The following is a 26,905-nucleotide window of genomic DNA, read 5'->3' on the forward strand; positions in this document are numbered from 1 at the left end:
CCCCTTTGACAGGTCCTTCCTCTGCTGTCTCCTCGATTGCCATTCACACCCAAATCTGTGATTTTGTTCTCTACAGAGACATTAATAAGATTCACGTGGTGTCATCAATGTCCACCCTCTAGAGCGGATAGGCTAGACCTCCCCTATTGAGAGATACGAGCTGTGGCCTGGCTGTAACCAGTGATGCGTTCTTGCCTTCCTTTCCCAGGGGGCCCCATCCATGCCAGCCTTACAGTCAGTGCTGGGTACTTGGTGCAGCTTGCTCTGCCTTTCCTGGAACAGCTCAACTCAGTGTGATCACACTGATGAAGGCCTTTGTCACCAAGAAGTTACTCAGGAGTTAGGTCTCGCCACCTACCCTCTTGAGCATTCTCTTCCCATCTCCAGATGCAGCGTATCCTGTCTGCCCCCTGAGCAGTCCCGGGTTGCCAGTTCATGGTTTGTTCCTACCCAGTTTTCTCTGTTGCGGAACTCAGGTCCTCAAGTGGAAGTTTGCTGTTTTGCCCTTTGCTCTCCCACTGGCTGTGGGCTTTGGTCTTCCCAAGATTTCCCAAGGCTGGCCACACCCTGGCTTCTGGGGTTTTCTCCCAAGGAGCCTGCAGTTAGTCTTGCTTCACTTTGTCTTTTCCTGGGAGCAGAGTTGAGTGGGCCTAGCCTGACGCATCTACTTTCCTGTCCCAGATAAGCCGCTGGCCAACATGAAGATCCTGACTCTCGGTAAACTCTCCCAGAACAAAGACGAAGCAAAAGCCATGATTGAGAAACTTGGGGGCAAGTTGACGGGCTCGGCCAACAAGGCCTCCCTGTGTATCAGCACTAAAAGTGAGTTTAACGGGCTCATGTCTCTTGCAAGTGTAAGAAGGGTGTGTGTGTGGCACAGCTGGGGTTCAGCCTGTCGTTGCTTGAATGTAAACTGGTATTGTACTGTGCAGTCCTTGTGTGTGCTCACAGTGGCTCAGCATTCCCAGCCGTGGGCCATAGTAAGTGTCACTGTGCGGTGTCCATGGGATGTCCCCAGTTCGCTGTCAGAACAAAAGGTATGAAAATAGAGAGGAACTGGTTCCTTTGTAGATAGGGTGAAGGTTACTGCTTCACAGTCTGGTGATGAGGCCCATATTTTTAGGCTGGACTGGTGAATGTTGTGGGTCTGGGCCCAAGAGTCAATTTCTGTTGAGTACCTCTGACACCACGCTGGGGTTGGGAGAAGATGGCTCCCTTGGTATTCCATACCCGAGGGACAGCCAGTGCCATTGGATCATGACTGTCGGATGGAGAGGATGGAGGAAGTGTTGATCATGAGGACATTAGTATTCTGGGGCTGCAGTAACTACAAGTCCGGCTCACTTTTTTGCTTATGGTTTGTTTGGTTTTTTTCCCCTCCTTTCTGGATTTAAACAGAGGAGGTGGAAAAGATGAGTAAGAAGATGGAGGAAGTGAAAGCAGCCAACGTTCAAGTTGTGTGTGAGGACTTCCTCCAGGATGTGTCTGCCTCCACTAAGACTTTCCAAGAGCTGCTCTCAGCCCATAGCTTGTCCTCGTGGGGGGCTGAGGTGAAGGTAGAACCTGTTGAAGTGCCAGTCCCCAAGGGCAAGTCAGCTGCACCCTCCAAGAAGAGCAAGGGCCCTGTCAAGGAGGAAGGTGAGACCCCGCTGCCCTGCCTGTGACCTTGCTTCTGTGTGCTGCTCTGGCGAGCTGGGTTGAGTGGGCACACACAGCACCCATGCTGCACGCCTCTGGAAGCTGCTCTGCCTTTGTTGCCTTAGTTTGGTTCTTTATGTTCCTCTGTCCCTTCCTGAGGTGTCAACAAGTCTGAGAAGAGGATGAAGTTAACTCTGAAGGGAGGAGCAGCTGTTGACCCTGACTCTGGTGAGTGATGAGGGGCCACTCATGCCCCGCAGTGGTGGTTCAGAGAGTAGCCAGAGGGAGCAGGCAGCCTTTGATTGCCAGCCAGTCCTGGAATCATGGGTGCCGGTGGGAGAACCTCTAAACGTGGTGAAACACACAATTGACTGGGGACTCCTAGGCCCACAGACCCCTCTCCTGCACCCTAGCCCTTCAAGGGAAAAAACTACAGGAGCTTTGCCTCTGGGGCAGGTCTGGAACACTCTGCCCACGTCCTGGAGAAAGGCGGGAAGGTGTTCAGTGCCACACTTGGCCTGGTGGACATTGTGAAAGGGACCAACTCCTATTACAAGCTGCAACTTCTGGAGGATGACAAGGAGAGCAGGTGAGCTGGGAACAGATTCCCTCCAGGCTTAGAATGTGCTGCCCACCTTGAAAAGTCAGGCTGCCGCAGAACCTGGAGCAGAACTCCCCGTTAAAAATAGCAGCGCTGACAATCAGTTGTGTTGCTGTGCTTGGCTCAACCATCACAGGCTGTGGTTTCACATCTACCACTGGGTTATTCTCTTGGGCATTAAAAACAAACAAGATTCATGATTTATTGTTGTGCATGTATTAAAATTAAAGTTTATTTTGTTTGTTTTTTGAATCAGTTTCTCTTTGTAGCCCTGGCTATCCTGGGACTTGCTTTTTAAACCAAACTGGCCTCAAATTCTTGAGATCCACCTGCCTCTGCCTCCCAAGTGCTGGGATTAAAGGTGTTCACCACCACCACCAGGCTTTAAATTTATTCTTTAGTGCCATTCCATACTTGGTGGTTACTAGAATGAAGGTGATTGTTTTGGAGTGTATAGGCTCTCTCGGTTGTAGTGTGCTTACCTAGTGTGTTCAAGGCCCTGGTTCCACCTGTAGCACCAGTCAACAAATGGGAGGGAGGGAGGGAAAGAGAGCGAGAGCGCACACTTGTAAAAGCGTCCCTTGGGTGGGCAGTGGTGGTGCACAAAGCAGATGGTTCTCTGGATTCGAGGACAGCCTGGTCTTCAGAACAAGTTCCAGGATAGCCAGGGCTACACAGAGAGGAGAGGAGGGAAGACTGTCCCTTACTGAAGATGAAACAGAACAAAAGCTCATCGTCTGTCTGCCTCCTTCATATCCTCTCACAGGTACTGGATCTTCCGATCCTGGGGCCGAGTGGGCACGGTTATCGGCAGTAACAAACTTGAACAGATGCCATCTAAAGAGGATGCTATTGAAAACTTCATGAAATTATATGAAGAGAAGACTGGAAATGCCTGGCACTCAAAAACCTTCACAAAGTATCCCAAAAAGTTCTACCCTCTGGAGATCGACTACGGCCAGGTAATCAGGATAGAGCTTTTCCAGCATCTGTTCCTTACTCCGCAGTGTGGCTCAGATGGTGTTGGTGAACAGTGACACATTTAGATAAGAGTTAATGGTAGCAGTGTGACAAATCTTCTCCCCAAAACAGACGAGAACTTCCTGGCTCATTACATGAGCCAGTGTTACCCAAGAACATTAGGAAAAAGCTGTTGAATACCATCTCTGTAATGCAAAATCCTCAACTAACAAATCAAGCAGTATGTGAGACTGTATACACCAAGTTCAAGTGCAATATAAACCCCGAATTGGAGGTGTTTGACATTTCAATACTGCCTATGAATGAGGGCAGAAGTCACACGATCATCTCCATAGCTAAAAGAAAATTATTTTTAGACCTATGCCATAAAGCATCAAATGAAACTTAGATAGGAACAGGGTGGGAGGGAGCTCCAGCTGGATTTGAGCTCACACCCTCCCACTTAGCCTTCTGGGTGCTGGGATTACAGGTATATGCAGTTACAAGTGTTGCTGCACCCACAGCAGTGATTCTGAGACATGAAGTAAGAGAAATTTCTGCATTTGCTCTGGGCTTCTTCACTGTAATGCTTACCTTCTGGAAGGTTGTACATGTTGGTTTTGTAAAATCGCTGAAATTTATAAATGAGTGCAAATTTTAATTCCATGCCTTTGGGTTCCAGCATGCCTCAAAGGAGAAATTCTCTTGTAGAGTGTTGTGAGCTCTGCGTTAAAAATAGAATTTAGAGGTGGCTGGAGAGATGGCTTAGTGGTTAAGAGCTCTGGCTGCTCTTCCAGAGGACCCAGCTTCAATTCCCAGCATCCACATGACAGCTCACAACTGTCTGTAACTCCAATTCTAGGTGACCTGACACCCTCATACAGAAATACATAAAGGCAACACACCAGTGCACATAAAATAAAAGTAAATTATTATAGAATTCAGAGGGCAGTGTGGTGCCACCTTTAATTCCAGAGAACAGAGGCAGGTATATCTCTATTAGCTTGAGGTCACTCTGGTCTTCATGCTAACATGTTCCAGGGCAGCCATGCTTACATAGTGAGACTCTGGTTTTGGTTTTTGGTTTTGTTTTTTTTTTTGTTTTGTTTTAAGATTTTATTGTGTACACAGTGTTCAGCCTCCTTGTATGCCTACAGGCCAGAAGAGGGCACAAGATCTCATTACAGATGGTTATGAGCCACCATGTGGTTGCTGGGAATTGAACTCAGGACCTCCAGAAGATCAGCCAGTGCTCTTAATCTCTGAGGCATCTCTCCAGCCCTTGTTTTTGTTTTTTAAGTAGAATTTAGCTCTTACATAATGCGTAGGCTGAAGCCTTGAGACCCTGGACTTGGAAGTGAACTGAATTAAATATCTTAAGTATTTCTTTCAGAAAATTTTTGAGAAAGGCACGGACACTAAAACTACCCAGGATTAACCATAGTGAAGTCTTGGCGTATGTCTGCATCTGGCTAGTTTCACCTTTGGTGTCATTTTCCTGCCACAGTGTTTGAACCCTGCCTTACGTACTGTGTGGTTTGTGCCCATCTCTACCCTTGTGACCCAGGACCACCACACACTTTCTCCAAAGACAATGCTTTGCATAAGGAGCTCAGTGTAAGACAGATAGGTAGTTAGGTGTTTTAAAAGCGGAAACCATGACACTAACCTTAGTAATTTAACCCAGCCTTGTGCAAAATGGCCTCACTATAACCTAGTTGGTAGCAGCAGAACTGTTGAGCATTTCCAGTTTGTACTATGGCACCTGGGGTGGTGCTTGCATAGCACTTGGCTTGATTTAGAGTGGTGTATTTAAAAACCTCAGTGGTCGATCCCTTGGCCAGCAGCTGCCATAGGAAACTAACGCCTGCCCAAAGATACTGTTTCCTTTTGGAATGTTGGGTTGTGTTTGGGGTAGTTACGTATTTGTTTTTAGGTTGGTTTGATTAGATATTTGTTAAGGTCATGAGGCTTTGAGGGTTTTTTTGTTTGTTTGTTTGTTTAATTTTAGTTTTTGACAGGGACTTGCTGACCTGAAATTCACTATGTAGAACAGGCTAGCCTTAAACTCAGAGATCCTGCCTGCCTCTAGTGCTAGGATTAAAGATGTATACCACCTCTCACAGTTAAAGCATCATTTCTTCAGATTGCTTGGAACTCCATCTTGGGGTGAGCCAGAAATCACAGATGCTCAAAACAAAGCAGCCCCTCCCCCTGGTCAGACATTTAGATTCTTTGCAGGGACCTGCTGTGGTGATACAGGTAGGCATATGGATGCTTGTGTGCCTTCAGAGGTGGAGTCACTATGTCATAAATAATGTGCTCGTAGACAGTTTGCCCGCCAGTGCCTCTAAAGCTCCGTGTGCACAGTAGGTCCACTGGGAAATGACAGGAGCACTGCTGGCACAGGTGACTGCAGTTCACTCCAGGGAGAACCCAGGTCCACAGTCCACTTCATTTTCCCACTGCCCATACCCCACATGACAGGGCAGCGCAGCGCCCACCTTGTCGGGCTTAGGTGTGAAAACTAGAGGAGGCAGTCACAACAAGTTGATGTTAGCTTAGCCCAGTTCTCCAGGAGGCAGGAGTGAAGTCTCATGTGTTACTCGTTGATTAGCAATAGCGACCTGGAGAAGGTCAAAGCGGGATGACAGGTGCCGAGAGGTGCTGCATCTCTGTCAGGCTGGCTGGCAGAGCGAGGTGGCGCATGGGGATAGGTACTGTAGGGAAGGGGATGGAGACGGGTCCTGCAGCTTGCCCTGGGTGAGCAGGTACTAACAGGTCCCTGCCCGCTGGTCTGAACTTCATTTTCATAGCCAGCCCTTCTAAGGTGGCCATGGGCGGGCATGGGCAGCTTCTTCTGCAGGCACCAATGTACCCAGAGAGGGACAGGCGTTGTCAGAACAGCTGAAGGGGAGGGTACGGCTTGGGAATGCATAAAAATTATTTTGTCTGTGCAGAAACCCTCCTGGCCACTATGGTCTGGAGAGTTTTGGTGAGCATTTGGCTTTTTTTTTTTTTTTTGCTGGCTGTAGCCTATCCTAAATCTTAGTTACCTGTAGCTAAGCCCTGATGACACCGCCCTTTGTCTTCTTTGGGTTCTCTGCTGACATGAAGGATGAAGAGGCGGTAAAGAAGCTAACGATAAAGCCTGGCACTAAGTCGAAGCTCCCAAAGCCAGTGCAGGAGCTCGTCGGGATGATCTTCGACGTGGAGAGCATGAAGAAGGCCCTGGTGGAGTACGAGGTAGGTGCTGAGCCTGGCGAGTTCTCGTGTTCTCTCTCAGCCCTGCTTGCCAGGCATCACGTGCTGTGGAGCATCCAGTGTACAATACAGGGCTGGCCCTGGGCCCTGGCCCCTCTGCCTTCCCTGTTTTGTTTCTCTGTGTGTGAGGGTGCATAGGTCTGGTTCTTTGGGACCCAAACATACCAGCCAGCTGATGCCAGTGGAAGTCCAAGACTTTGGTTCACTTGTCGGAAAAAGAAAACTGGGTTGGAGAGAGATTGCTCAGTAGATAAGAGCACTTTCACTGTTCTTCCAGAGGACTTGAGTTCAGTTTCTAGCACCCGCATGACAACTCACGAGCATCTGCAACTCCAGTTCCAAGGGAATCTTATTAATCTCCACAGGCACTAGGTACCCAAGTGGTATGCAGGCATGTTGACAAAACAGTCGTAAATAGAAAATCATTTTTAAAAATTTTGAACTACAAAGAAAATGGGACCACCACCATCTTGACCCATGCTCCAGTCAATCAGTCAAACTCCCGTCAGCTCTTTCTTAAACATTGGAATTAGGTGTAGCCATGGTCAAGTGCTTGCCTCACATTCATGAGGCACAAAAAGAGAAAGGAAAGCTTGGAGGCAAGACAGTGGCGGATGAAACAGCGCTGCTCCTGATTGGGCCTGCATGGCAGGAGCTTTCACCTCTCTCCAGTCTCCCCAGCCATGAGCCCAGAAGCTGCAGGCTGCTCTGCAAATCCAGTGGCTCTGGTGGGTGTGCTCGTGCCAGAGTCTCAGGCCAAAGGGTGTAGGTTCCTGCAGCACACAGGTGTCACACCTCAGGCACTGAGTGAACAGCACAGGCCAGTTCACTCACAGGAGGGGTAGGTGTCCTTGAAACAGTTAGTCTGGTTTTCGAGTGGGGAACTGTCAGTTTCTCATCACTAGAACATAATGACCTCATCTGCCTTCTCAGCTCCAGACCCGGATTAACAGGAGAGCCTAACGTGGCGTGCTCAGTCGTGGTGTTGTTGGGAGCAAATGTGTAGCCTTAAAGGTGGCTGATTTGAGGAAGTATTGAATCAGATGTGTGTTCTTGAAAAAATAATTCACCGCTTGGACAATTGAGGCTCTTATTCCTGAACTCTAGTGTCCTGGGCTGTGCAGCCTGCAGTGGGAGGCTTAATCCCTCACCTTGGTCCTGTGGGATTGGTAGGAATTCTCTTGCCTCTTCCTTCAGAAGTGCTGAGCTGTACGCATTGGACTGCTGGTACATGGAATACAGGGTCAGGGGAAAGGGTTGTGATTCTGTGCAGGTGGGTCACTGATCTGTGAGGGAACTGTGTCCTGTCAGCACTGCACAGAATGCCCAGCCTTTGTGTCCCCTGTCTCCTCAGATTGACCTTCAGAAGATGCCACTGGGGAAGCTGAGCAGAAGGCAGATCCAGGCCGCCTACTCCATCCTCAGTGAGGTCCAGCAGGTAAGCAAGCACCGCAGGGTTTCCAGCCCGGCCAGCATCTCTCCTGGTGAGAGATAGTAGCCACATCCACTGTGGGGTAATAGTGACAGTATTGAACCAGGTTTATGTGGATTTGGATAATTTTTTTCAGCTCAGTAAATATTGTCACTGTCCAAAGATTGTTAACAAAATATACAAATAGTAATGCTTTTAATTAGTGGATATGTAATAAGCTCCTTAAAAATTTGGTGGAGACCTTGTCCCTACTTGCACCGACATTGTTTGGGCTTCCCGGCTCAAGCTCTTATTGGCTCGTGCTCTCCAACATTATGAACAGTTTCCTTATCTTTGAGATAAGGTCTCTGTGTAACCCTCGCTGGCCTGGAACTCAGATCCACTGGCCTTTGAGTGCTGAGATTAAAGGTGTGTGCCACCATACCATGCCCAGTTGAATAGTTTTCAAACATAAAAGCCAAAGGAATTTTACACCAGTAGCCATGAGCCCACCACATAGAGTTTGCAACAGCACTTTGTGCGGATAAACTATGTGTTACAGGACCACGGTCCTGCCCTGCTCAGTTGCACCGCGCTGATAAGAAGGGGCTCTAATGACCATTTCCCTGCTCGTGCATACAGCAGCTGTGTCAGTCCTGTGTCCTGTCCCCTTCCCTTCCAGGCAGTGTCCCAGGGCAGCAGTGACTCCCAGATCCTGGATCTCTCTAATCGCTTCTACACCCTGATCCCCCATGACTTCGGAATGAAGAAGCCTCCACTCCTGAACAATGCAGACAGTGTGCAGGTAGTAGGCCTCTGTGCTGGGGCCAGGGCTGGTCTTACTCCTTGGGCCTGCCCTCCTTACTGTATCCTCAGAACAGCATCTACTGTTTCTTTCCTTTCTTTGACCAATTAAGTCTAGGAAATTGTCACTAGGGAAGACTGTTTTCTCTGTCCCCATGTAAAGGCCCCCATGATTCCCTGGCGGAGGTCAGTTTGTGGCATTATTTCCCTGCCCGTCATTTGTGTGTAGGTTTCTGACATTTGCCACTCACTTCCCCATGCATCAGAGCCTACTAGCATGTCAGAGATTGCCTGTGAGTGTCACCTGCTGAGTGGGAGGTGATGGCAGCCTTTGACCAACAAAGAGGTCCCCACACACACTGTAGGGTGTCATCTACATACTGACTTCTGTCTCCTTCCCTATGGACTTAGCTCCCAGGTCTTAATTTTGTTCCCAGGCCAAGGTGGAGATGTTGGACAACCTCCTGGACATCGAGGTGGCCTATAGTCTTCTCAGGGGTGGGTCTGATGACAGCAGTAAGGACCCCATTGATGTCAACTACGAGAAGCTCAAAACTGACATTAAGGTGAGAGGCCTGCCCCTTCCCAAGTATTCAGTAGTTCACCCAAGAGCAGTGGTCCCCAACCTATGTGTGCATCAGGGCCATCTTCACAGCTCCTTAAATGTGCAGCCAGGCCTTGAGCCTGCCCTCTCACATATCCCGATGGTGGTGGTCCTTGGAGCCCCCTGCAAGAGTCTTCTGAGCTAGTATCTCAGACTGGATTGTGAGGGTACTGCCAAAAGATCTTTTCTTCTATTTCGGGTACAAGCAGTCAACTGAACTTGGGTGTGTTGAAGGCTCAGGCATATGGGAATTGCCCCCTGCCTGGGCTGTGTGTCTCTGCCCCCAGCCCGGCATGCCTCTGATTCTTTTTACCTGTGACAGGATTACAGTATGCAAGAGTGTTTCCAAATTCTTGGCCTATTAAAGAATAGAAAGGCTCATGGTTTGCAAAAATAGTGTAGGTTGGGTGATCTGCTATTCTGATTGACAGCCTTGATTATGTTTGCCCTTCACCCCATGCATGTCCTTCTCATAGTGCATCTGATTTTAATCTTGGGATGCCCAATTTCACATAAGCATAAAATGATAGAAGATTTGTCCTAGTCAGAGTTACTTAACTATTGCTGTGATGAAACACCGTGACCGAAGCAACTTGGGAAAGAAAAGGGTTTACTTGGCTTACACTTCCAGGTCAGAGTTCATCATCAGGGGAAGTCAGGGCAGGAACCTGGAGGCAGGAGCTGATGCAGAGGCCATGGAGGGGTGCTGCTTACTGGCTTGCTCCTCATGGCCTACTCAGCCTTTCTTACAGAACCCAGACTACCAACCCAGGGATGGCCCCACCCAAAATAGAGTGGGCCCTCCCACATCAGTCACCAATTAAGGAAGTGCCTACAAGCTTGCTCACAGCTCAGTCTAATGAAGACATTTTTTAAATGAGGCTCCCTCCAGTGACTAGATGTGTCAAGTTGGCATAAAACTAGCTAGCACAGATTTTCTGCAGAAGTTTACTTCAGACCATGTAGAGTCCCTATGCTTGCCTGCCTCACAAACTGGATATAATGTCAAATGTACATTCTTAACGGGAGAGCTATATAGGTCTTGGTGAAGAAGCTTCTGTTTGCATCTACGGTTATAAAGCTTGTTATTAAGAGGCAGCAAAGAAAACCAGAATTTCTAGGTTTTTCCAAACTTAGAATAAGACTACATAAAGAACATCCATGCCTTCTGCATAAGCTCAGTATATTTAGTGTGGATTGCAGGGCTGGGGTATAGAGCACTTGCTGGGCTGTGCAGGGCTCTTTGGTTCCATCCTTAGGACTGGGTTGGATACATTGAAAATGTATGACATCACTTTGTGTTCCATCGGTGAGCTGGGCTTCTGGTTCCACCTCGCTAATGGTGAATCTCGTGTTTCTAGCTTGACTCATACTTAGTGCCTCGAAAGAACTCTTGGGCTCCTCCTAGCAGTCCAAGTGGATGAGGAAGTGGTGTTTGGGCACATGGGACCTGGCCTAGGCCTGCAGGTGTCATTTGTTGGGCAGTATGAACAGCTCCTGGCATCCTCTAGGCTTGTATATCATGGTTCTTCACAGGGCTCTCTGGGGGTCTCCCTGTCCTGATCCCAGATGCCTCTTTTCCAGGTGGTTGACAAAGATTCTGAGGAAGCTGAGGTCATCAGGAAGTACGTGAAGAACACTCATGCAACCACACACAATGCCTATGACCTGGAAGTGATAGATGTAAGAATCTTTCTACCCCTTTCCATCCTGCCAGGTCTCCCCATCCCCTACTTTCCTGGGTCTGGCTCAGAAGGAGTGGGCTGTGTTGCTTTGCTCTGTTTTGAAACAGGCTGTAGCCTGGCTTTTCTGAACCTTGCTTTTAAACCATACTGGCCTTGAATTTAGAGAGATCTGCCTGCTGGGGTGCTGGGATTAAAGGTGTGCACCACCACGCCCAGCCCTACTTATTTTTAAGCAAGCAGAAGTGACTTGTTTGTTGAACTGGAGAATTAGTGGTATTGTAGAGTTGGCTGTGTCCACCTCTTACCCTGAGTCACAGTTTCTGCCTCGCTTTTGCTAACGCACAGATCTTTAAGATAGAGCGTGAGGGAGAGAGCCAGCGCTACAAGCCCTTCAAGCAGCTTCACAATCGGAGGTTGCTGTGGCACGGGTCCAGGACCACCAACTTTGCTGGCATCTTGTCGCAGGGTCTGCGGATAGCCCCACCTGAAGCCCCTGTGGTAAGTTGCTGACCTCGTGTATGGGGAAGTGTGGAAGTATGTGTTCCTACAGTAATCTCCTGAAAGCCCTGGGTGCTTGGGGAGAGCCTCTAAGCCTGTGCCGGCCCTGTCAGTAGTGACAGCTTCTGGAAGTGTCTAGACAGGATGCTCTGAAGACTGATTGGACTTGTTGACATGCAAAGAACAGGCTTTGGAGCCCAGGCATGCAGCTCCATTAGCTCCCTAATTTTCACCAATAAACAGAACAAGGAATAGATGTCACCTGCCGGGTTATAGAAAGGACCAACTGGACAGGAGTTCTGATGTGGCCATCCCAGCCTCTAAGTAGTGATCAAATCTCATTAAATCTTCACATTACCCACATGAGACTTAGGAGAAAGTGGCATCCTAAGCTGTGAAATGCCTTCCCACAGCTCCTCTGTGAGCACTGGCCTTTGAGCAGTGGCTCATGTGGGTACTCAGTGGACCGCCTTGCTGACTTACTCTTGGAAGGTTTTCAGCTGTCCCTCTTTCAACTCTCCAGACAGGCTACATGTTTGGAAAGGGGATCTATTTTGCCGACATGGTATCCAAAAGTGCGAACTACTGCCACACATCTCAGGGAGACCCGATTGGTTTACTGCTGTTGGGAGAAGTTGCCCTTGGAAACATGTGAGTATCCTGGCTTCATGGCCAGGTAGATAGAGTGAACCAGGAGAGTCTCCTTGGCCAGGCAACAACCATGGAAATCCTCCACCAGTTTAGTGGGCCCTGAAGTCTACTAGGCTTGTTTGTAAATACAGTAGTAGTGGGTGGTTCAGGGGACCAAGGGAGGGAGATTGAGAGATGGTATGAAAACCCGGGGGAAGGAAGGCAGGAGGCCAGGAACTGGCAGCAGGAGTCCTTTTGCAGTGCAGGGAAGCAGGGAGGCTATACTTCAAAGATCCAATTCCTCCAGCTTCATTCAGGCAATCTCCTTCCTGATGACAGTGAACTAGGCCATAGGGTAGACTAGACAGGAGACTTGAAGCAGCTGGCCACAGCTCCAAACAGGCCCTTCCTCTGGAGATAGCCCATCGCAGTGGTGGTTGTTGCTGGCTCTGTATTTGAGAATACTCTTGGTTCTGAAGAGTCCAGGAGCTGGAGAGGTAGATTCCACTGTAAGGGAGGACAGAGTTCCGTGGACATTGAGTTTACCTGACAGTAAAGACCTGACAAATAGTGACTGGGAGCCCAGTGCCCAGGGGCTAGTCTGAGACCGTCCTCTTTTGAATAGGTACGAACTCAAACATGCGTCACATATCAGCAAGTTACCCAAGGGCAAGCACAGTGTCAAAGGTACTGTCTCCAGCCTGGCGTGGCAGATGGGGAGGCGGGGACTTTCCTCCTAAGGCTGGACTCGTGGAGCTGCCGTGAGGGGTTCATAGAACAAAGCCGTCTCATTCCTTGTGACTGCAGCTAGTGTCATAATGCCGTAGGAGTTCTGTGGGACAGGAGGACCCTCTGGTGTGCCTGGAACGAGTGGGTAGCACGTGATGATCAAGGCCTGTGTGTGTTCATTCCCCAGTTACTACTCCATCTGGGCCTCCATGGCTTTATTGGCTTATATTGGTGCCTTGGAACCTTTGTGACTTCCATGTTTGCATCTGAAGGGTGTTTAAGTGAACTCACATCCTGCATAAAGTACGCGTCACGTGCCCAGAACATTTTCACAGTTCCTTGCTCATCCCCATCATGCCTAGCACTTGATCCTTCTTCCTTACAGGTTTGGGCAAAACCACCCCTGACCCTTCGGCCAGCATCACCCTGGAGGGTGTAGAGGTTCCACTGGGGACAGGGGTCCCATCAGGTGTTAATGACACCTGCCTACTATATAATGAGTATCCTTTCATGGCCTGTGCCATGTGTTCCAGAACTGTCCCAGCGGGTGTGTGTGTATTGGGGATGGTAACAACTTTTCCCTTGGTTGGTCTCCTGTGTGCATTTGAGATTTGACTCCCATTGTACAGGTAAGCCTGTTCTCTGGGCACCCGCTTTCCCCCACCTTGAGGGGATTTCATGTGAGGAAAGTCATGGGACTCCATGGTTGGCTCCTTGACCACTGCCTTTCCAGGTACATTGTCTACGACATTGCTCAGGTGAATCTGAAATACCTGCTGAAACTGAAGTTCAATTTTAAGACGTCCCTGTGGTAAAGTGTGAGGGGTGTGCTGTGCCCAGCACCCAACCCCCCCCAGGTGCCTCCACACCACAGACACCGAGAAACCTCAGCCATGCCGCTGCCTAAGGGTGGCACCCTCACCGACTCTCCTTAGGGTTTTATAGAGACAGGTTAAAGGGCTCTGGATTCAAGTCCCTTGTCCATGTTGCACTCGGTGGGAGGGTTGTTTGGGGTTTTATCCTACCAGGCGCATCCCTGTTAGACACAGCTGACAGTAGAGGAAAAGTTGGGGAGAGGTTTTTGTTTTGTTTGCCTAGACTAGTTCTGAGGAAAACCCAAGCCACGCCACAGTCACAATGTCTGCCTTACTGGTTTCCACATGAAGGAAAGTGTGCTTCCTCCCTTTTCCAAAGGTTTGTCTTTGAGGTTGATTTTGGCAAAATGTTAAGCATTTATTTTAAAGTAAAAATAAAAACTAATTTCATACTATATAGATTTTCTTTTATCTTGGACTTATTGTTCCTTTCTTAGCCTTCTGGACTTTTGTTTTGCTTTGGTTTTCAGTGATAGGGGGTAACCAAAAAAGAAGGGGCTTCCAGGAGCACTTAACTGGGGAAACCTAATCTCTGGGATTCTTGATTAGTCCATGAGCAATTTTGTCTTCCAGATTCAACCATCTGTCATCAGTATAGCCACCCAGAGAGCTAATAGTTCTCAATTAAAATGCAAATGGCTCTCTACTCCTGTGTTGTGTGGCTCATCTCCTCGACGGATATGGTTAGGGAGCAGAACCTACGCTCAGTGGTTAAGCACACTTGCTCTTGAAGAGGATCCAGGTTTGGTTCTTACAACCATTTAGAATAAAAGAAAACAAGTTTAAAAATCACATCTGAGGAGGCTGGGGAGATGGCTCAGGGGTTAAGAGCATTGACTATTCTTCAGGGGTCCTGGGTTTAATTCCCAGCAACCACATGGTGGTGCACAACCATCTGTAATGAGATCTGGTGCCCTCTTCTGGGGTGCAGGGACACATGCAGGCAGAGCACTGTATACATAATAAATAACTCTGTTTTTAAATAAAAATCAAGTCTGAGCTGGACTGTGAAAGGAGAAGGCAAAAGCACCAGTCCTGGCTTTATAGCCAATTACAGAGGTAAGGCTGGGGCAACCACTTGGGGGCATTGACTGCAGTTTGTTGTTTTTGGTTGGTTGGTTTTGGTTTTTCGAGACAAGGTTTCTCTGTAGCAGCCCCTAGCTGTCCTGGAACTCACTCTGTAGACCAGGCTGGTCTTGAATTCACATGGCTTTGTCTTCTGAGTGTCTAGATTAAAGGCAAATGCTAGCACTGCCTGACTTGACTGCAGTTTCAAGTCAAAGAACAAAGTACCCAAGGAGACTTTCTAGTGACTGGAGACTGTTAATTGAACAGTCTTAACTCTAAGGGATACCGCTATTGTGGTGGCAGAAGATGGGGGTCCACAGAAGGCTGTCAATGGCACAGGTCATCTAAGCCAGATTCCCCAACATAATGTGACCCTCTTCTAAGTGAAGCCAAATCTGGCATCATCTGAGTTATCTTGAGAATATAAACACTGGTCCCTGTGAAGTACTCGGCTTCACATCTGTGACAAATACTAAACAGTTTAGACTGTTAGCACTGAGCATGATATTGCCAGTATCTGAATGCAAACAGCAAGCTCCAGGTAAGAAAGAAACTAGAAAATAGGACCTGGGTCTAGCTCTGTGCATTTCCAGTCTCCCTGAAACACCCACCTCCATGACCCTGGCTTTCTTTCCAGTCTTTGCTCATTGTCCAGTGTCTTCTGCCTTGACTACGAAGCAGCAGGCCTCTGGCTCTTTCCCTGAGAGGCCCAGCCCCACTTGAGGCAGGTTCTCTGGGGCTTAGAATAGCCCAGCTGCTGTTTCAGCAGATGGCCAGGCTAATTTTAGCTGTGTGCTGCTACTCACCCAGGGGCTGGGCTGGCTAGATTTGAATAAGCCAGCCTGCAACTGTGGCTTACAGCCAGTGATAAAGCTTTGAGTTGTGATCCGTCTGCCTAGCATTTGATAAGAATGATGTCGTTTTAAAGGACTTTGTTTCTCCTAAACCAAGGGTTCAAGCTGTGAAGCCAACCCTTGGTCAAGTCAGCAGGGTGCTAATGGGTGGTGAGAAGGTGACCACCCAGTGCTGCCTTCCTGGTGGCATCAACATCCCAGGGACACTTTGTAGTGATATTTCATTTGTATTTTAATAAGTAAAGCTTGCCTGAAGAACAGCCATACTGGTCAGCCCTACAGACCAAGCAGTGGTGGCACATACCTTTAATCTCAGTAGCCACACTAGTTTGCCAAGAAACTGGGCCATAGTGGTACACACCTTTAATTCCAGCTCTAGAGGAATATAAGAACGGAGGAGACAGGTCTCCAGCGCAGTCTCATCTTGAGGATTTGTGAAGAATCTTTCAGTCTGAGGGTTAGTGCGGGGGGGGGGGGGATGTTGTGGTCTTTCGAGACAGGGTTTCTTTGTAGCTTTGGAGTCTATCCTGGAACTAGCTCTTGTAGACCAGGCTGGCCTCAAACACCCAGAGATCAACCTGCCTCTGCCTCCCAAGTGCTGGGATTAAAGGCATGTGCCACCACCGCCCGGCTCAGTGTGGGATTTCTTAGAGGTAAGAGCTCTCTAGTGACTTGGCTGCTTTGCTTTTCTGATCTTCAAGTTAAACCACATTATCTGCCTCTGGGTTCTTATTTTTGCTGCAACAGCTACTGGTCATTGCTCTCCTGATTAAAATGAAAAAGGAGCCAACCCTCTTGGCTTCCTGAACTGGGCAGCTCGTAGACAAGCCATATCTTTTTTTCTTTTTAAGAATTTTTTTTTAAAGATTTATTTATTATGTATACATACTTTCTGCCTCCACACGCCAGAGGAGGGCGCCAGATCTCTTTACAGATGGTTTAGAGCCACCATGTGGTTGCTGGGAATTGAACTCAGGATCTCTGGAAGAGCAGACAGTGCTCTTAACCACTGAGCCATCTCTCCAGCCCCCGGCAAGCCATATCTTGAAACATCAGAAAGACTGCATTCCCATAAGACATTGGAGCTCACATAGTGGTACTTTGTGGCCTCCTAACATGGAGTTACCAGATGCAGAAGTTTAGACTCATTAACGGGTTAGAACTGAAGAATTATTGAGAATTTGTATTTCCAAAAGTGGTTGAGTTGTTGGAGTTTTTTTTTTGTTTTTGGTTTATTTGTTTTGGGGTTTTTTTGTTTGTTTGTTTTGTTTTCAAGACACGGTGAGTTCTGTGTAACTGCCCTGGCTGACCTGGAACTCACTCTAGATCAGGCTGGCCTCGAACTCACAGAGATCCACCTGCCTCTGCTTCTTGGGTGCTGGGATTAAAGACATGCCATGATGTTTTAGTTCATTATCATGGTGGGAAACTAGGCAGGGTGCTGGAGAAGGATCCCAAGACTTACATCTTGACCAAAGACAACAGGAAGTGGTGTGAGCGACACTGAGCAAAGGAGACCCCAACCCACCCTCACAGTGACACACTTCCTCCAGCACAGCCACACCTCCTAACAGTGCCACTCCCTATGGGGGCCTTTTTCTTTCCAACCACCACAGCCCTCTTTGTTACTTTTCTCTCGACTGTGGCAAAAATACCCTGATGCCAACAGTTTGAGGGAAGATGGAGGGGCTGGGTCAAACTTGGTTCCTCCACAAGAGCAACGAGCACCCTTTGTCCTGAGCCATCACTGCAACCCCAGGAAGGGCTTGGTTTGAAGGTCCGGTCTGTCCAGGCAGCAGGAGCCTGAAGCAGCTGATGGCATCTGCAGTCAGGTAGAGATCAATGAATGTCTGTATTCGGCTCAGTTTTTATGCAGCTAAGGATCCTAGCCCAGGGAATGGTGCCACCCACGGTAGTCTTCCCACCTCAGTTAACTTGGGATGATCCCCAACAGACATAACCAGAGGTCTGCCTCTAGATTATTAGAGATCAGTGGTTCTCAACCTGTGGTGTACGACCCCTTTGGGGTTTGAATGACTATTTCATTGGGGTACCTAAGATCCCTGGTAAACACGGATATTTACATTATGATTCATAACTAACAAAATTAGATGAGGTAGCAATGAAAATAATTTTCCTGTGCAGTCACCACAACACTTGAACTGTGTAAAGGGTCACTGCATTAGGGAGGTTGAAAACCACTGGCCTAGATCTCAAGTTGACAATTGAGATTAACCATCACACCCCTGATTGTAGGTTTTCCTGGGGAGGATATAAACAAACAGCTATTTGTCCCAGATAAGAGTACCATCAGTAGGGCTGCAGAGATGGCTCAGAGGTTAAGAGCATTGCCTGCTCTTCCAAAAGCCCTGAGTTCAATTCCCGGCAACCACATAGTGGCTCACAACCATCTGTATTGGGGTCTGGTGCCCTCTTCTGGCCTGCAGGCATACACACAGACAGAATATTGCATACACAATAAATAAATAAAATATATAGTTAAAAAAAAAGAGTACCATCAGTAGACTAAAGAAACAGCTCCACCCACCCACACCTAGCTTAGTGGTCCAGTGAGTTCCAGTTGGGCACAGTGGTGTAAGGGGTTTCTAATGAGAAAAGGCAGGTGCATCACCGAAGAACCCTGCTCCCATATACACAGTCACCTAAGAGTGGAGCAGTTAAGGGAGGCTTACTTAGCAACCATCTGCAGCTGTGGTCATCATGGACACCGAGGGGCGGGATGAGAGCTATGGATCCTGTGGGAAGAGCTTGCATTCCTCAACTTCTGCCTTCTCCCAGGGCATGGCACAGACTTTCCACCTCTGGGTTTTTGCTGAGACAGCCACTTCCCCTATCAGGCTGAAAATGTTAGGCATTCTCTGTAGATGGAGCGCAGCATGTAGTCCCAACCGTAGTAGGGAAGATGAGGGGCGTGGCAACCCAAGAAAGCTCCATCCCACTCAGCTTGCAGACTGGTGGCCCTCAGCAATAGGTTGTCACAACCCTGCAGGTGGAGGGGAAGCTTATGAATCTAGCATATCTTCACATTGGTAATGAAGAGAAGCTCAGGACCAGACAGACAGCTTAGGCTTCCTAAATAGAGTATGTGAACCTTAGAAGGTGCCTATATGGCCTTCAGAGAACCAACCTGTTAACTGAGCTACTTTCTGGCTGCTCTCAGCCCAGCTAACACCTGCTTTTTTAACAGGACACATAGCATCCCCGTCAGTCAATTACAGGACTTGTTAATGATGCGTCCCTGTGTTTTCCATCATGGTTGCAAGACTCCCAGCATCACCATCCCAAGGTAGGTAGCATCTCCTTCGTGTTATTCACTAACCCACACGCCCCTCATCTTCCCGACTACGGTTGGGACCACATGCTGCGCTCCATCTACAGAGAATGCCTAACATTTTCAGCCTGATAGGGGAAGTGGCTGTCTCAGCAAAACCCCAGAGGTGGAAAGTCTGTGCCATGCCCTGGGGAGAATGCAGAAGCTGAGGAATGCAAGCTCTTCCCGCGGGATCCTTAGCTCTCATCCCGCCCCTCGGTGTCCATGATGACCACAGCTGCAGATGGTTGCTAAGCCTCCCTTCACTCCTCCACTCTTAGGTGACTTTGTGAAGAAAGATGTGAACCAGCACAGAAATAGAAGCTGTTGCCCAGAATAGTTTAAATGGCAGCTCTTAGTGCTAATCTCACAGGCTCGGCCAAGCCTCGGTGACTGCAGAGGTCATGGTGGGCATGCAGGACAGCCAAGCTTCTGCCTTCCTCTTCCTCTTGTGTTTCCGCTGTGAATTTGTGTCTTTGCCCAAAGGTCATGACGTTCTAACTTTGCTTCCCTGGGGGTGAAGTATCTGTCTGAGCAGTTACAGATACATCGATACTGGCAATGATCCCATTGCTTCTTGAGGCGGCAGCCACAGTGGCACTCAGGACCCGAGGACCCGCCACAACTGGTGGTGATTATCTATGACGCGATCGCCCCAAAGGCAACAGCCTTGGAGCTTCCACTCTAAGTCCTACTACTGTCCTTGGACGACTCCCACTGTCCCAGTGCCAGGTTCATCTCCAAGCAGTTCTGATTCATGGTACTATGGAAATACATAAAATATCTCAACCAAAGAGACAGAGACCTGACATGTCCTGTCTGCATTGTGTTGAACATTTGTAGGAGGGAGGCCACTAGTTAGTTCCCGGCCGCTTAGCCCCAAAATAATCAGACAGAAACTATATTATTAAAAATACTGCTTGGTCCATTAGTTCTAGCTTCTTATTGGTTAACTCTTACATATCAGTTTAACCCATTTCTATTAATCTGTGGCTTACTGGGTAAAGTTCCAGCATCCATCTCTGGCGGCTACATGGCTTCTCTCTGACTCTGCCTCCTCTCTCCCAGCATCAGCTTAGTTTTCTCCACCTAGCTTTGTTCCCCTATAGCTCTGCGATGGGCTCAAAGCAGGTTCTTTATTAATTAACCAATTGTATTCACAGCATACAGAGGGGACTCCACATCAAACAATCATACATCTAGTGTTCAAAACCATTTCTTTGTCTCACACCAGTCTTTAGAATTAGTAGATAAACCTTTGTCCTGCCACTAGAAGGAAACTACTGGCCTTAATTCATCCCCTTAATTCCCCATGGTAACCCTTCTAAGATGCAACTCAAGCCCAGTATCACCTCCTCAATGATTTAATTGTTCATTCCAGAGAGCATATCTGTTTAATGGCTTTTGGGTTGGGGATGAGCAGGATTTATTTGGCTGGTTGGTTGGTTGGTTGGTTGGTTGGTTGGTTGGTTTGAGAAAGGGTCTAATACAGTATTTTCAACCTTCCTAATGCTGCTACAGTTTAATACAGTTCATGTTGTAATGCCTCCAACCATAAAATTATTGCCACTTCATAACTGTAATTTTGCTATTGTTATGAATTGTAATGTAAATATCTGATATGCAACCCCAGAGGGGGTCATGGACTACAGGCTGAGAATGGCTGATCTAATGTATCCCAGGATGACCTCAAACTCATGCAACTACCCGAGGCTCCCAATCCTCCTGCCTCTACCTCCCAAATGATGGGATTACAGGCCCATTTATGCTGTGCTGGGAACCAAACCCCGGGCCTTGTGCATGTTTGGCAACCACTCTACCAACAGCTATGTCTTCAGTACTCTTTAGTTTGGCATTGCCATTTCTCCGTTCATGGGCTAGATTCAAGTTGATGGGACCACCACTGGCTCACTGGGGACCCCACCCTTTCCCACTGTTGGAAGAGAGGGTTTCCTTCTTCATCTCTCAGCCTCTCTTCCCATCAGTATTATCCAACTTTCCATCACTGACAAATTCCTGTGACATAAAATGAAAATATTTTGCCTCACAGTTTTAGGAGTTCTGGCCTACTGGTTAGGAGCACTGCCTGCTCTCCAAAAGACCTGGGTTTGATCCCCAGCACTGACTTGGCATTTCACAACTGTCTTAGGGTCTCTACTGCTTCGACGAGACACCATGACCAAAGAACAAGCTGGGGAGGAAGGGGTTTATTAAGCTTACATTTCAGTATTGCTGTTCCTCACTGAAGGAAGTCAGGACAGAAACTCAAACAAGGCAGGATCCCGGAAGCAGGAGCTGAGACAGAGGCCATGAAGAAGAGCTGCTTACTGGGTTGCTTCCTTTGGCTTACTCAACCCACCTTCTCACAGAACCCAGGAGCAGCCCAGGGATGGCACCACCCACCGTGGCCTGGGGCCTCCTCCGTTGATCGCTAATTGAGAAAATGCCTTACAGCTGCATCCCAGGAGGCCTTTCCTCGGGTGAGGCTCCTTCCCCTGATGACGACACACAAAACCACCAGCACAACCGTCTGTCACTCCAGTTCCAGGGGATCTGATTCCCTTCTGACTTCAGGGCACCCGAAATGCATGTGATCCATAGACATACTTGCAGGCAAATGCTCATCCATAACTGCTAAATATTCTTAAAAAAATTAAGGAAAAGAGAAGAATGAAGTGTCCAGACAGCAGAGGCTGAGCAACCACAAAGGACTGGATGTGGGAACAACTTGGACAGGCTAGGGGGCGCCACAGGGGAATGGCAGGCACAAACAGGAAGAGCAAAAGGTCCGAGCCTCTGGGACACCAGCTGGAAGGTTACTGGAGAGTGTTAGGTTCTAGGCCCGGGATGCCCTGAAGGGAGTTCTTCCTGGAATAAGTATGGAGAGAGCAGGTGTCAGAAGCCAGGGGCCCAGAGGACAGAACACAGTCAATCCCTGAGCCAGAACAAGTTGGACCTGCAGGCAGAGCTTGGAGCCTGTGCTGGGCCATTGCTGGACCCCTCTGTTCCCCTCTGTCTTTTGTCGAGACAAAGAGATACTCACTTTTCTGCCTGAATCCCTTGCAGAAGACAGTATCATTCCCGACTGGGAAGTTGTGTTTTCTAGGGTGAAGTTGGAGGTGGTCAGAGCTGGACTCCTCGGAGGGAATGGTGCAGCCGATTAAAGATCAAGGTGGAGGAACCGTGCGAGGGCTGAAGAGGCTGCTGTGGGTTCGGGAATGCCCGGACTCTGACTTTGCTGCCTGCTCTCTGTGACAATTAGCAGGAAAACCTATTTATTTGCTTTTCATAGCAGAAAGAAAGAGAAAAGAGTGTGTGCTCAGTCTTCCAGAGGCAGCACCAAGAGGCCTCTCCAGTACACTGAGGGCTCAGCTTGAGCAGGGGAGCATCCAGGGTGGTGCCCCAAATCTTTCATCTTACGAGTCCCGAGATGGTTCGCTTATAGCACAGATCTGTTGTTAAATGCTGTTTACTTGGCCTGGTGCATGGCCCTGCCAGTCTAGCTCCGGCCTTTCTCAGGATACTGCAGGATGCATGTAGGGTGAAGGTTCCTAACCCCCTGCTGGGTTTGAAAATTTACCAAACCAACCAATCCCTGAGCTCAAAATACCGATCCCTAGGCTTTTTTGAAATCTCATCAATCCCCACCCTGGAAAACTCCTCCCTCAAGAAACTCTATATAGGCCTGTCACTGGCTTAATTCCTGTGGCTTCTCACCCAAGCAAGGTGAGAAGCCACCATCTTGTGTCTTTCCCAAATAAATCTCTTGTGTGAGGTTTGTTGTGCGGTGTGACTCTGTGGTATGTGGTATTCCGTGGCTCTCGAATGCCAGGAGCCTTTCCTTTCAGAGCTGTAACATTTACACAGGGAAAACCTCTCCCCGCAGAGCTGTAACACTTAAAATAGCTGCGTTTCAGGATTGGGGTGGAGTGGGGACTTCCTGCCACACGCTTTGTCATCACGTTCTGAGATGGTGTCAGGAGGGAGATCCCTAGGACTGACCAACTGGCAGACCACCCAATAAACTCATGCCTTGGCGAACAGCATTGGCCCAGCCTAGAAGCTGCTTGCCAACCCCAGCTGTTTCCTAAGGGGATCAAAGAGCCCAAGAAGGCAGCCTTTCTGGGATAGAAAAAGCCAGGTTAGAAGACCTTTGCCCCGGGGCTGGAGAGATGGCTCAGTGGTTAAGAGCATTGCCTGCTCTTCCAAAGGTCCTGAGTTCAATTCCCAGCAACCACTTGGTGGCTCACAACCATCTGTAATGAGGTCTGGTGCCCTCTTCTGGCCTGCAGACATACACGCAGACAGAATATTGTATACATAATAAATAAATATTTAAAAAAAAAAAAAAGAAGACCTTTGCCCCATGGTATTTCACCTCAAGTCCTTGGAATACTTGGAAGTCAGATAAGCAAAGACGTTCTTTTATATATATAAAATATGCAACCTTCTGCCTCCATGTGCCTGCAGGCCAGAAGAGGGCACCAGATCTCATGACAGATGGTTGTGAGCCACCATGTGGTTGGTAGAATTGAACTCTAGAGTTCTGAAAGAGCAGCCAAAGCTCTTAACCTCTAAGCCATCTCTCCAGCCCCAGCAAAGACATTCTTTTCCTCTCTCCTTTGAGCCAGCAGAGCCCTGGGTTGGGAACCATTTCACCTGCAGAAGCCTTCCATGCATTTCCTTGTCTCTGTGTAGCTTGGGCTGGCCGCCAGCCACACACAGCTCTTCTGATCCTGCCTCCTGAATGCTCGATTAAAGTCATTCACCACCACACCTGACCTCTCGCTGTGTGTTTCCTGGAGCTGCAAGCCAAACCCAGTGCCTGCTCTCACTAAGCAAGCTTTCTACCACTGAACTAAATCCCTTACCCCTCTTTTATTTTATTTTACTTTATTTTATTTTTAAGTTTTGGTTTGTTTTTTTGAGATATATTTTCTCTGTGTAGCAGCCCTGGCTGTCCAGGAACTCACTGTGCAGACCAGGCTGGCCTTGAACTCGTAGAGATCCACCTGCCTGTTTTGTTTCGTATGAACCTGCATGTGCCTCACATGCATGCAGGAGCACAAGGAGACCAGAAAGAGGGCACCACAGCCCCTAGAACTGGAGTGACAGGTGGTTGTGAGCCTCCATGTAGGTGCTGGGAACTGAATCCAGAACCTCTGCAAGAGCAGTAAGTACTCTTACATGTTGAGCCATGTCTCTAGTCCCTCGTTTTTATTTTTATTTTTATTTATTTTATTTAGTTAGTTTTAATGTGCATTGGTGTTTTGCCATGGTGTCTGTTCTCCTGGAACTAGAATTACATACAGCTGTGAGTTGCTAGGTGGGTGATGGGAATTGAACCTGGGTCCTTTGGAAGTGTAGCTAGTGCTCTTAACCATTGAGCCATCTCTCCAGCCTCATTTTTGTTTTTGTTTTATTTTGAGACAGGATCTCACTATGTAATTGTGGCTGTCCTGGAACTCGCTCTGTAGACTGGGCTAGCCTCACACTCACAGCGCTCCACCTGCTCCTGCTGGGATTAAAGGCGTGTATCATCGTCATACCCTGCCTGAACACTCTCTTTTGCCTTACTTTATTTAGATTTATTTATGTGTATGAATATATGTTTTGCCTGCGTGTATGTAGTGTGTATGTGCGAGTGCGTATGCACCATGTATGTGCCCCGTGTCAAGTGAAAGTCAGAAGAGGCCATCAAGCTGAGAGGTGGTGGCACACGCCTTTAATCCCAGCACTTGGTAGACAGAGGCAGGTGACTCTCTGAGAGTTTGAAGCCAGCCTGGTCAACATCATGAGTTCCCAGACAGCCAGGGCTATGTAGAGACCCAGCCTCAAAAAAGAAAAACAAACCCACCACCACCAACAACAACAACCTATCTGGAACAGCCTTTCTACCTTTCCAGTCTGGGGAGATGGCTCCACGGTAAAGGTGCTTGATGACCTGAGTTCAATCCCTGGACCCACAGTGGAAAGAGAGAGCAAGAAAGGTGTCCTCTCATTGCCACCCAGGAGCTGTGGCACACGCGCGCACACACACACACATGCACGCACACACATCTGCAAGTGCACCCCACACACACACATGAGCAGAATCCTGCCAATCTAAGGAGTTCTTCGCTCAGAACCTGAGCACTGACTAAATAGACACAGCTTGAATATCTTCACCACACACGACACCGACTCTGCTGTCAGAAAGAAAACTGGGGTATCGTAATCCAAAATCTTCTGCCTGAGCCCCCGTCTGTGCGACAATTGCTCTCCCTCCCCCCAGAGAATTGAGTATATCCTTGGCCCCCAGATGAACATTTCTTTGCCCCCACCCCTGTGTGTCTACTTCTAAGCACTAAACAGAAGGCCAACTGTTGCTTGCTGGCTCACACTTTCAAAGCCTTTGACAATCAGCTCTGTCAGGCCCCAGCTTGTTCACCAGGGCTTCCCCTCAGCCTCTCTCCCCAGGTTCTCAGAGGCCACAGCATGCTTGAGAACAGTTCTGCCTTGTGGTGCTATTGGGAAGTGCTAGACCCATTAAGGGGATCCTTCTCCTACACAGACACACTGCAGGCAAGAAACTCAGACAATGTTTTTTTTGTTTGTTTGTTTGCTTGCTTGCTTTTCTGAAACAGGGTTTCTCTATGTAGATGCCCTGGCTGTCATGTAACTCACTCCGTAGACCAGGTTGGCCTCAGACTCACAGATCTGTCTGCTTCTGTCTCCCTAGTGCTGAGATTAAACCATGGCTGGTTTCAAATACATAATTTAAAAAAAAATGATTGGGAACTCTGGGGCTGAAGAGATGGTTCAGTGGTTAAGCATACTGACTGCTCTTCCAGAGGACCTGGGTTCAATTACCAGCACTCACAAGGCAGCTCACAACTGTCTGTAAGTCCAGGGGATCCAACACCCTCACACAGACAAACGAGTAGGCAAAACACCAGTGTGCATAAAATAAACTACATTTTTATTTATGATGATGACTAGTTAGCAGTGGGACCTCGGGGAAGGTTCTTAGCGCACTGAGGGCATGCCCCAAGAGAATGTAGGGACTCTGGCCTTTCTGCTCTGGTTTGAGTTGTGAACAGTGTGTTCGGATACTTCCCTGTCGTGGCAGTAGAAATGCAAACTAATAGGACCATCTGATCTTGGATTTGAACCTCCAAACTATGAGTCAAATAATCTCCTCTTTACTTCCTAAATCGCTTTTGTCAGGTATTTCGTTATAGTGACAGAAAGCTAACACACGAGGCTGAGGAAATGCTTGGGATATCCTTCACGGAGTTAGTGGAATTTTACCCGTTCCCATGGACCATTTCCTTGCCTCTGGAAACATGCCCAGCTGTATTCCTCTAAAGTTAGCCTTTGTGGGTCTTAACCACTTGCCAGACATAAAGTAAGTGCAAAAGGAGGACCACAAAGTGTGGAGCCGTCATCTTTGGCAGAACTTCACCAAGGAGCATGAGTGAAACACGGAATGGCTGTTAGGTCTGTCTCACAGGAGACACCCGTGTGTGCGCATAGACTAGGGAGCGTTTCTGGTCTCACTTGCAAGAGTGTGTGCTAGCACTGGGGTGAGACAAGGGTAAAGGGAGATATTTAGATACCTAGAAAGAGCTGTGTATTCATGCCGGGGCAGTAGTGGCACACGCCTTCAATCCCAGCACTCGGGAGGCAGAGAAGGAGGATCTTGAGATCAGTCTAGTCTGCAGAGAGAGAGTTCCATGACTGGCTCTATAGCTACTAAGAAATCCTGCCTCAAAAAAACAAAACAAGAAAGAAAGACGGATGGACGGACGGACGGAAGGAAGGAAGGAAAGAAGGAAAGGAGGGAGGGAAGGAAAGAACTGTATATGCTGTATATTTAAATTTTTCTCGAATTATACTTGTGTATGTGCATATGTGTGTACATTCATGTGACACAGCATGTAGAAATTGCTCTCTATTAAGTAGGTCTCT

General features: G+C 48.2%; 1 protein-coding gene across 1 annotated transcript in view; it reads left to right on the top strand.

The window, feature by feature from the left end:
• The window catches only part of Parp1 (poly(ADP-ribose) polymerase 1), a 31,896-nt gene extending 17,802 nt beyond the window's left edge, over nt 1–14,094 (top strand). The window contains exons 9-23 of the mRNA XM_075989317.1: nt 682–822; nt 1,399–1,638; nt 1,798–1,866; nt 2,095–2,227; nt 3,006–3,201; nt 6,317–6,445; nt 7,818–7,901; nt 8,557–8,679; nt 9,116–9,244; nt 10,867–10,965; nt 11,313–11,465; nt 11,989–12,116; nt 12,721–12,782; nt 13,210–13,324; nt 13,558–14,094. Of these exons, the coding sequence (XP_075845432.1) occupies nt 682–822; nt 1,399–1,638; nt 1,798–1,866; nt 2,095–2,227; nt 3,006–3,201; nt 6,317–6,445; nt 7,818–7,901; nt 8,557–8,679; nt 9,116–9,244; nt 10,867–10,965; nt 11,313–11,465; nt 11,989–12,116; nt 12,721–12,782; nt 13,210–13,324; nt 13,558–13,639 (1,883 nt within the window). The 3' untranslated portion in view covers nt 13,640–14,094. The remainder of the gene's footprint in view (nt 1–681; nt 823–1,398; nt 1,639–1,797; nt 1,867–2,094; nt 2,228–3,005; nt 3,202–6,316; nt 6,446–7,817; nt 7,902–8,556; nt 8,680–9,115; nt 9,245–10,866; nt 10,966–11,312; nt 11,466–11,988; nt 12,117–12,720; nt 12,783–13,209; nt 13,325–13,557) is intronic.
• Nucleotides 14,095–26,905: the final 12,811 nt, after the last annotated feature.

This window comes from Microtus pennsylvanicus, chromosome 10, assembly GCF_037038515.1.
Source record: "Microtus pennsylvanicus isolate mMicPen1 chromosome 10, mMicPen1.hap1, whole genome shotgun sequence".
NCBI classification, from domain to species: domain Eukaryota; kingdom Metazoa; phylum Chordata; class Mammalia; order Rodentia; family Cricetidae; genus Microtus; species Microtus pennsylvanicus.